This window comes from Papaver somniferum, unplaced genomic scaffold, assembly GCF_003573695.1.
Source record: "Papaver somniferum cultivar HN1 unplaced genomic scaffold, ASM357369v1 unplaced-scaffold_19, whole genome shotgun sequence".
Taxonomy (NCBI): domain Eukaryota; kingdom Viridiplantae; phylum Streptophyta; class Magnoliopsida; order Ranunculales; family Papaveraceae; genus Papaver; species Papaver somniferum.
This window is the reverse complement of record NW_020628818.1, coordinates 9990445-10001111: the sequence shown is the minus strand read 5'-3', so window position 1 is coordinate 10001111 and position 10667 is coordinate 9990445. Positions and strand designations below refer to the sequence as shown.

The 10667-nt window shown below is 34.3% G+C and overlaps 3 protein-coding genes across 3 annotated transcripts; 2 read left to right on the top strand and 1 right to left on the bottom strand.

The window, feature by feature from the left end:
- Positions 1 to 617: 617 nt before the first annotated feature.
- Positions 618 to 2676, bottom strand: LOC113338243 (40S ribosomal protein S14-2). Its single transcript, XM_026583697.1, has 6 exons — positions 2557 to 2676; positions 1861 to 1980; positions 1730 to 1775; positions 1490 to 1575; positions 1071 to 1200; positions 618 to 957 (listed from the first exon to the last, which is right to left on the bottom strand). The coding sequence occupies exons 1-6, from the start codon at positions 2557 to 2559 to the stop codon at positions 890 to 892; spliced, it is 453 nt and encodes a 150-aa protein (XP_026439482.1). The 5' UTR covers positions 2560 to 2676; the 3' UTR covers positions 618 to 889.
- Positions 2677 to 2824: 148 nt separating this feature from the next.
- On the top strand, positions 2825 to 4404 carry LOC113338307 (60S ribosomal protein L36a). Its single transcript, XM_026583752.1, has 4 exons — positions 2825 to 2905; positions 3655 to 3834; positions 3953 to 4027; positions 4114 to 4404. The coding sequence occupies exons 1-4, from the start codon at positions 2903 to 2905 to the stop codon at positions 4171 to 4173; spliced, it is 318 nt and encodes a 105-aa protein (XP_026439537.1). The 5' UTR covers positions 2825 to 2902; the 3' UTR covers positions 4174 to 4404.
- Positions 4405 to 4879: 475 nt separating this feature from the next.
- Positions 4880 to 5917, top strand: LOC113338500. Its single transcript, XM_026583910.1, has one exon. It carries the CDS (start codon positions 4880 to 4882, stop codon positions 5915 to 5917), a length of 1038 nt encoding a protein of 345 aa, XP_026439695.1.
- The last annotated feature ends 4750 nt before the right edge of the window (positions 5918 to 10667 follow it).

Genomic DNA, 10667 nt, shown 5'->3' with positions numbered 1-10667 from the left:
CAAATAAAGAAGAAATTTAGACAAACCAAGACCTGAATTAACGATCATCTGCACGAAAAACGAAAATATGAGAGAAAAATTTCTGAGTTGGTTGCCCGATTGCATACACTCTCTCCTCAACTCCCCCCAGTGAGTAGTCGAAATTATGAGTCCAAATGCTCGTTTCAAAACTTTACTACCGGTTTAAGTTAGCCTTTTCATGAACTTCCTAGTTTACAAAAAGAAAAGAAGAAGAAGAAGAGAAACCAGGTCATGCGACTGTTTCCACTCGTGGAAGCTAATATGCGGCAATGAAATATTTTCCTCAGAAATAAGATCAGAGTTGATATGTGCTGTGGGTGATATTCATTCACCAAGATCCCTTCTTGGTATCCCTATGAAATTAAATCGCAACACGAAAAAACATACATGTGATAAACATGTGACAACCAACATCAACTGGCTACCGCAGAAAACTGGAATCATTTTAGAAGTTTGGAAGAATAGTGGGGTCAAAGAGCCTAAAAATCTATACTCTACCACTGTTTATAGCTGCAATGTTTTTAATTTTACATCAACATTAGCTCAAAGTTTATGATTATATAACACCTATGCAGGCTACTCAGTAACAACACCAAAAAACTCAAAAAGACGGCAGTTTCATTCTTATAAAACCTTCATATTAAAGACATAAAAAGTAAAATTCAATAAAACCTAGTTTATCCAAACAAAGAGCAGCCCTGTAAGCTAATCACTACATTTCTGTCTTTCACGCTTGAAAAAGGTTCCATGTCAATCATTTATCAAAGCTACAAAACTGTTCTTCCAAAAGTAAAAAAGGGAAAGCCCAGACTCCAACAGGACGAGCCATTGCAGCTTTGGCCTCCACAACCACCACCATGGACATAACTTACAGCCTCCTTCCTCTTCTACCACCCTTTCTACGGGTGCTGTCAGTAGGAATGGGGGTAACATCCTCTGTAAACAATTAGAAGCATAAAACAGCAAGTTAAATAGCTGTCAGGTATTTATTCCAAAATGTTATAAAATATCATTTAGACTATGGGAATCTACTACAGAAAGAGCCTTACCAATGCGACCAACCCTCATTCCTGACCGAGCAAGGGCCCTAAGGGCAGATTGGGCACCTGGACCTGGTGTCTTTGTTTTGTTCCCACCAGTTGCACGAAGCTTGATGTGAAGCGCAGTAACTCCAAGTTCCTACAAGAAAGGATAGGATAGGTCCAGTAAGGCCTGATGTTAATGCGATGACAACTATATGAAATTCTTATTTGAAGCCAAAATAATTGGGAATAAGTAACAACAGCCAACTATAAACCAGTAATCTGTACTTTTAAGGTGAGAAACCATGTCTACCATTAACTACTTTGCATTCCTCAAGAAACGAGGCAACAAAAAGGCAACTTGGGATCTTCAGTTAAACTTTCTCTCTTCATATAACCAGTAGAAAAATTGCTATTGTTGTAAACGATACAGGGTTATGGTTTACCTTGCATCGGGCTGCAACATCCTGAGCTGCAAGCATAGCTGCATATGGTGAAGATTCATCCCTATCAGCTTTGACCTTCATTCCACCTGAATACAAACAAATATGTCCGAAAAATTAATTCTCAAATGTATTAGAGTTCCCTAAACAGAAGAATAAGAGCAAACAAAGCAACAACACCAACAACTTTTTAAAGTTGAGAACTCAATAGGAAAAAAGGAAATACACAAATGATAGACTTACCAGTAATACGTACAAGGGTTTCCCTTCCAGACAAATCTGTGACATGCTGCAGTCCAAACAGCCTTGTTTGTTATTGAACATTACATGAAGAAATCAAATGTAATAAAAAGAAAAGCAGAGGTATTACTTACAATGAATGTATCATTGAAAGATGCAAAAATGTGTGCAACACCAAAAACATGCTCCCCATCTCTTACACTGGGTCCAAGGGTAACAGTTTCTTCTTTTGGCTCTCTAACTTTCCTCCTCGACTGTAACACCCCTCATCAAGGAAACATAAAAAAAACTTCAGACACATGCTCTTTTCGTCAAACATACTTTAAATTACTTCATAAATTCAACTCAATTAGAAATACCAGAATATCATTATCATACATTGAATACTAAACCTGCTGGTGAATTCAACATTTGTTCACTCAGATTCACTCAGACCCACAAAATGCATACATACGAAGTACCACACAACCAAACCCATTTTGTCCACTATGGGGTAAAGAAATACAAAGACATCAAATTATCTCACAAGTAAAACTCTACCAAACCCTAAGTATTTTCAGAATTCATATAATCACAAACAAACATTTTATACTAATCCAAACTACATTCCAATCGTTTTCCCAAAAACCCTAACATACACATAAACTAAGAAACAAAGATTGCCGTAATCGATTCAAAATAGTCGACATAGAATTTACTACATCTCATAAACATTCTTTCCAGTCTTATCTTCAACTTCGTAAGATACATTCAAAAGATTACAGTATAAGAATCGAAACATCAAAACCAGTTAAAACAAGATCAGATAAAGAGAAAAAGATTAAGTTTACCATGATTACGGGATAATCGAAGTGAGATTAGCTCTTCTAGGGTTTGTTCAAAGATTTCTTCTCTCTCCAAGCCTTCACAGAAACCTCACTCTAGCAAAGAGGAGAAATGGACCTTGTTCGTTTCTATTTATAGTTAGGGTTCGACGTATCATGTATTTGGCACGTACACAATATGAGGACATAATAGTTATTAAAACAATTTAATAAGGGCAGAATTGGTATGTAAGTTTATAAAACCCTAACTCATCTCCGATCTCATATAAGGAGGCTCAAAGTTTTATTTTCGGTTTCTTACACTTTCTGAAACCCTAGAAGAGCTCTCTCGTTCCGTCATCTACTAGCAGTCATGGTAAGTTCCTGTTTTTCTTCTCTTCTTAAGATCAAACCATGGATTAGATTTTGTTTCTGTATCTTTAAATGATTGAAAACACCATGGTAGTTGAATTGTTGATCCGTGAAATCGTATGCAAATACTTAGTCTCTGGTGAACAAATATGAAAAACTCTTAAATCTGACCTAAGAATTGATAAATGCTTTGCACTGTTTTATGGTTTATCTACTGCAAGTGTGGTTGTTCTGTGGTTTAGCTTGTCGCGATGATTTTGTTAGTTATAAAATGGCCGAATCTATCATGTGATTATTGTGTATAGTTGCTTTCACAGGGAGGTTGTAGAGTATAAATTAGTATGTTTCTCATATATGGAACAGTATTTTCAGTTCCATTATAGAATTTAATGATCTCAGTATGTTTGATTTGTATATTAGTTCAATGAATAGTTGTAATTTCTATGGTGATTTGTTATCTGCAAACCCAAGTTAGCAATTGATTTCTGTAATTGTCATCCATCTAGCTCATATGAGGAAGAAATAGTCTTGGTGACCAGTATGTTTCTGTTGTTGTTTCTTAGGGGGCTCTTAAAGCCTTTAGTCTTCTACTCCCTGTATGATGAATACCCATGTTTCTTTGTGAATAAAAGTATGACCTTCGATTCCGATTCCATTGCGGCACATAAACCTTGTCTTGAGTTTGGAGGTTATTTTGGTCTGCTTCAATCAATCTTTCTCTGATTGTTGAGTAATGCTGCTTTTCACTGACAGGTGAACGTTCCCAAGACAAAGAACACATACTGCAAGAACAAGGAATGCAGGAAGCACACCCTGCACAAGGTTACCCAATACAAGAAGGGTAAGGACAGTCTTGCTGCACAAGGAAAGCGTCGTTATGACCGTAAACAATCAGGATACGGAGGACAGACAAAACCCGTCTTTCACAAGAAGGTAATTACCTACAGTTTTCGTCTCACTTTCACTAGTTGAAGTTATTTTACATAAATAGGAACAATGAATCTTGTAAATTTGAAGCTGAATCGTTTGCACTCTGCTATCTTTCCTCCAGGCCAAGACTACCAAGAAGATTGTGTTGAGGCTTCAATGCCAAAGCTGCAAGCATATGTCTCAGCATGCTATCAAGGTCGGCATCTTTAATGTGTTCTGCAACTTATGTTTTTATTTTATTTTAATGTTTGTCTAATCCTATTGTTGTTTATGTTGCTGCAGAGATGCAAGCATTTTGAAATCGGTGGAGACAAGAAGGGAAAGGGAACATCTCTCTTTTAGGCTGCTGTTGCTTATTTCTAGGACTTCATCTTGCATATCTAGTGTTTTGTTGTTGCTCAACCTTATTTGATTCAACTTTGAGTTTGAAATTACCTCTACTCTAGTTTATAAATTTTTGAGCATTGTCTTTTACTAGTACATTGGATGCAAGTTATTAGACTCAATTGGTATGCCTCTCGCTCCTATTCTATTCTTGTGTCCTGGTGCTTAATATTGAGGTTATTATATTCACTGCCTTTAAGCAAGTATGGTCATTGGATATCCATGAGCTGTGACGTTTAAATTGATTCGGAGAAAGACTAAATTGTCTTCTAAGTACGGGTTTATTTTTTTTTTGTCCAAATAATAAACTGAAAGGAATAACAATGCTTCGAAATAACCGTGTAAAAAACAACACTAAATAAGTTGAAACCGAAGTCCAACACTAAAGATATTCGGCAAGGTGGTCTGGGAATCAGAATTCCCCATAAGCATAATCTTGCTTTAATCACCAAGGATCAGTTGTGGGCCAAAATTCTAAAGCATAAATACTTTAGGAATCATAACCCTTTAAGGAAAACTAGAAAGTATAAGATTTCCAGGATTTGGTCTAGTATTAAAACAAGGCCTGGAAGTTATTAAGTCTAATAGTGTTTGGCAGATTAACAATGGTGAATCTACTAGTATTTGGTCTGATTTCTGGCTGCCTAACCAAACTTCTCTATTAATGCCGATCTTTACTGACAATAATATGCCTATGAATGTGTGTGATCTAATGAATTCAGAAGGGAACTGGGATATGAATGTTATTATCAAGTATATTGATAACTCTTCTCATAATGCTATTAACTCTGTAACTATTAATCTTTGCTTGCATGATAGAATTAGATGGAAATCTACTATTTCTAGAAATTTGACTACTAAGTCTGTTTACAATTTCTTGAATAATCTAACTATTGATAAGGATGAATCAAGATTTTGGAAACAAATTTGGAACCTTAATATTCTTCCTAAAGTAAATATGTTTTGCTGGAAAGTGGTGTCTAATGCTCTTGCTTTAGGGAAAAACATGTCCAAGTATGTTAAGGATTTTAAGCCTTATTGTTTGCTTTGTGATTCTCATGACATTGAAGATGAAATGCATCTGTTTGTTAATTGCCTGTTTTCTAGAAATATTTGGGATGCTTTTGAACTTAATAACATCTATAACTATAGAGGAAATCAGGATATTACACATTGGTTTAAATTTTGGTTGAACAATAAAGTTTTCAATGGCAAACACAACTTAATTTCGTCCATCATCTGGTCCATTTGGAAGTTTAGAAATAGTGTGCAGTTTGATAAGGCAGTGCCTAATGTGCATAAGCTAATTGATTTAGTTAAAGTTTCCCACCAAAAGTTCAATATTCCATGGGACAGCAAAACTAGTCATGATTTTGTCATAGCTAAGATGTTACACAATGATAATCCCACAGATGGAAGATGCACTTATGATTGGTTTATTCATTTTGATGCATCCTTTCTTGAAGATGACTTTTCTATGGGTTACGCAATCTCAATTCTGGATAAAACAGGAGACAGGAAGCAGTGTCGAGCAGGTTGCAGCTGGGCTTCATGCCCATTAGAGGCAGAAGCAAAAGAAGGAATCGAGGCTCTTAGGTGGGTGAAGGATTTGAATCTCAATAATTGCTGCATAATTAAGGACTGTCAAACATTAATGAAGCTGATGAAAGGAGGTCCAGAAATTCAACCTTGGAGGTCTTAGACAAGCATCTATATATGCAAATTTTCCCCTATGTTTTGTAATTCGGTTACCTTTATGTATAAAAATAGGAAGTTTGTGGATTTTGAAGACAAACTAGCTAAGGAAATAAGATCTAGGAGAATTAGTTACTTCTCTACAGAGAATTCGAGTGGAAACGAAAGATCCAATATCCTAGATAGAGTTAATCTTGGATTAACTCTCGTTTGTATATTTTGTAATCTTCCTTCTATATATAAATAAAAGTCTTCTTATCAAAAAAAAAGAAAAGAGTCCGAGACCCAAACTTTTAATTCCAAACCTGCTCTCAAAGACCTGCTCTGTAACCTAATTTTCTTAGCGCACCATAATGGGTAATACGAGTAATGAGTGACCTAATAGCATCCTGATTAAACTGAATTACTACAGTAATCATGTACAATTCTGTGAGGAAATCTGGAAAGTCTGTTATAAAATAAAAACTTGGTTCATCAACTCTTGCTTTCCGATAAAGACTGAGCTACATTATTACCTAGTAATAGACTTAAAAAAACAACAACCATGACTTACTATTACTACACTTAGATTTAACTTTCTGAACTACAGTAGAAACTCTTTTAAATAATACTTGATTATTTAATAAACTCTCTTAAATAATATTTTTGGCCAGTGCCGAGTCGGGGACAACGTGCCAAATTAATAATTCGCTAAAATTATAAGTTAATACATTTTTGATTATCTATGTAGACCGCATATGAAATATAAATTAATAATGCATATATATATTCAATACATCAGTGATTTACGAAGACTTTTTGAAAAATGACTTAATTGTATTCTGTTTTTTTTTGCTAAAATCAATATCGCATTGAATTTCATCTCTAGTTTTTCTTATCATTGGTGTTGTTTTCTCATAGCTCAGCAAGAAATTATTCAATGTGATTGCCGCTTTAATAGCCTCGTTTCGTGAAGGGGCTCTATTGTAAAACTTTCATCATCTTCTTCCACATCTTTATCAGTTCCCATAACGCTATCGATTATTTCTTCATCAGTCAACAACTGTGTAACTTCATTTTCTTTTGGAATTTAGGATATCTTCGACATTCATTAAATTGCGATAGCCCAACTTCTCGATCAAATATTGCAAGTCTTGAGTGATTTCACTGTTTGTATGTTCATCCAAATTGTCTAAATTTTTGTTATCTATTGATCGAAATTTACAATGACGAAAGCATCAATTTTGTCTAAACTTGTGATATGAAATTTATATATAAGTTAATAAAATATTAATTAATATATAAATTAATAATTTTTAATTTATCAGTTAATTAATATCTCGTTTAATTAATAAATTTTGATGTTCCCGATAACATTAATTTATAGAGTTTCTACTGTATATGATTCTTTCTCTGTTATAGATTTATCACATTGTCACAATCCATTTCAAATATAGTTTTGCCAATCCTTAATTCATCCGGCCAGTCCACTGCTAATTCCAACGCTTTACATCCAAAATGTGCATCCCCATAATTCTCTTCCACTTCCTCATCAAACTTTATTAGCATCTAAACATTTTCCTTTAAAATCACGAAGTGTTAGTCCAACACTTCATTTCTTAGTTTCTGCGATGTAAGAGCCGTCCAAATTAACTTTGACACATTCCTTATCGGGAGGAAACCAGACTTTAATTTGTATCCTGCCAGCATTAGTGTTATGGGAATAAAAAAGCTCAATACACTGAGTTATCATATTATGTATTCTAGACATTGTACTTTGAGCATTAGGCTTAACACCTTGAAACATAAGAGAGCACATGTCCTTCCATATATACCACATTGTACACATTAACCTGCAAACATATTTTTCAAGTGTAAAACAAAAACACTGCTACTACCCGAAGAAAACCAAGTAATAATTAATGTTTGAATATTTAATAAGTTACCTTCAATTTGATCTATATTGATATCCATAGATAACTAGATAAATCTAGCAAAACTACACACTACAATTGCCGAAACAACACCCGATTTGTATTTTAGACTTGTAAACTACTCTCTTAGCTCTAACGGGGATAATATCCTTAGTGCATTTCCGAACAAATAGTTGTACACTATGAGGTATTATACAGTTCCATAAATGTTTCCATACCTCCTTAGGAATATTATTTACAAAAGCAATATTATTAACCTCATTTAAGCATTTTAAACAGAAAACTTTCCTTTCCTGTCATGCTTTCAAATAATAAAATCCTCTCATGTTGATGAGGTTTTTATTTTAACGATTAGATCAATATAACTCTGTCAAAACCGTAAGAAAGAACATCAAGGTTCCACTCTCTAGTTCCTCGCAATAATAGATCACAAACCAGATTAAAATTCTAGATGAACCAACAATTTGTACAAGTGGGATATCAAGACCTATAACTCAACAATCTAGCCATATGCTAATTTTAGTGCCACATCTTATAGTCCATGTGAGCTATTGTTGCACAATCTCAAGACCAGAGTAAATACTTTTCCACAACCAAAAACAGTCATCCTTGAGTTTATCTAAATGCAGAAAACTACTATCCTTTGAGTATTTGGCTTTAATAATTTGAAAAAACATGAGAATCTTCATCATTACAGGCTCTCCAAACCACTTTAGCTAAAAGAGCAGTATTGAAGTGTTATAGATTTCTAAATCCCAATCCTCCAAGAGCTTTAGGAAGCATAAGATTGTTCCATCCTATGAAGTATAGACCTTTATGACTATCTTACCCCCACCAAAATTTTCTCTGAATGGAGTCCATTCGGCTAATCATGGTTTTAGGAATCCTATAAGATAGAAGGGTAATGGTTCTGGCTGATTTGTTCATAGTTTTTCCTTTCCAATTTTTTAAGTCTAGAGCCAAAGGAATGAAGGATAGGCTTAAAAGATTTAGTTTTATCTCTTCCAATTAACAGAGTAACTTCAAAAATTTTATCAGTATCCTTCATCTCAGTCATCTTAGGAGCATAAGCAAGATTTATTCCAGCACTAGGAGTCTAGGACTAATGTTCTTACTTAAATAAATACCAGATTTATCAAAGTTAAGAATTTGACCAGAGTACATACCAAATTGCTCAAACATATCTAAGATACCTGCTATATTATGCATGTCTGTTTTAGTGAAAATGGGAGTATTATCTACAAAAAAAAAAATGAGTTATGCAAGAAATATTCCTAGCAGCCTTAACTCCAGAGATGACATGGTTAGTAGCATCATTCATAAGTAATCTAGAAAGATTTTCCATAGAAATTATAAAATGATAAGGGGATAAAGGATCCCCTTGTCTTATATTTCTAGTAGAACAATACTCCTTTGTAGGAGAACCATTAAGAAAAATGGATATCTTAGTTATGCTAATGCAATGCTCATTGAGACTACAAAATTTGTTAGGAAAACCAATCTTCTTAAGCATGCCTAGAAGAAAAGGCCATTCAATCCTATCAAAATTCTTAGAGAGATCTTATTTTAAGGTCTTAGTACCACTATATATTTTTTTATGCTTCATAGTATGTATCTCGTAATTTGTCATGTAAATGAAAATCTTCCACTATTAACTAGAACCGGTTACTGCAACGTTGAATCCTTCCTGTGACACTAAAATTTGCACAGTAAGTTTGCAAGTTCAAATATTTCGTTGTCGCCCAAAGTTCACTTCTTGATGCAAAATTTGGCTTGTTGCAAAATATGCTTCAAAAAACAAAAATATAGCTTGTTTCCAAAAAGAATCTTGCATAACCATTCAAAATTTGTGTGTTTCCAGATTTTCCAATGTGACCGAAAATCACAACAATGACTTTCAATTTTTTTATATGATGGAAAATCACAGCAATGACTTCTAATGTGAAATCGTTACCTGAAATTTGTGAAGGACACAAAATGCACAAATTTATGTTTGACCCGAAAGTAGGGATATGCCTAGCAAAGGGGAGTCCGTCTCTTTTTCGGCCTGATAAATTTTTATAGATGAAAATTTCTTAAACTATTATACGTATCAAGCTTTCAAAGTATGGCTGACCACATTTAGTGGAACCCACTTATATTAAGAGATAAGTTAATCTCTTTTAGATTAACACATAGTACATTAGTCCCTCAACTAAAGCCACGTATGTGGACTCGTGGCAACTCATGTTGTAGCCACCTTGTATGCATTGGCGGTTAACTTGGGCTATAAATAACCTTGTATACTAGTGTAACAAGATGAATAGAAATGTCCAGAAATAAAACGCTCCATTCTTTATCGTGTACTCTGTATATATTTGTATGGTACTGTACACTACAAGCAATAGTATTCGGACTAAATAATTAGTAGCCGCTTGGTACAAAATATTTCCATTCATATCATTGTATTTACCATGCGCTTCTTAAATCACCTATGATAGTTGGCGATTACATGACACGTTATCAACACGAATTTCTCTACAGCAACCAACATGGGATGGCGATACGGAAAAGGATAATTCTCCTCAACCCTTGCATATTTTATTCAACTATTGTTGAGTAGTTTTATGCTTAAATATTTACAGCGTCTAACTTGTTTCCTATTTTGATTAGGACTTGTTAAAGAAAAAGTTGGACATCTTACCGTGTTTTGTATGTGCTATTCGGGGCACATAAAATTATATGGTATATGAAGAGATATCCAAAATAGGTACGTATTGGCAACAACTCATATTTTTGATGTTATTCGATTTCCGAATTTAGCCAAATATTTGAGTTTTGTGGCGTTTTGCTATTATCCGCTTT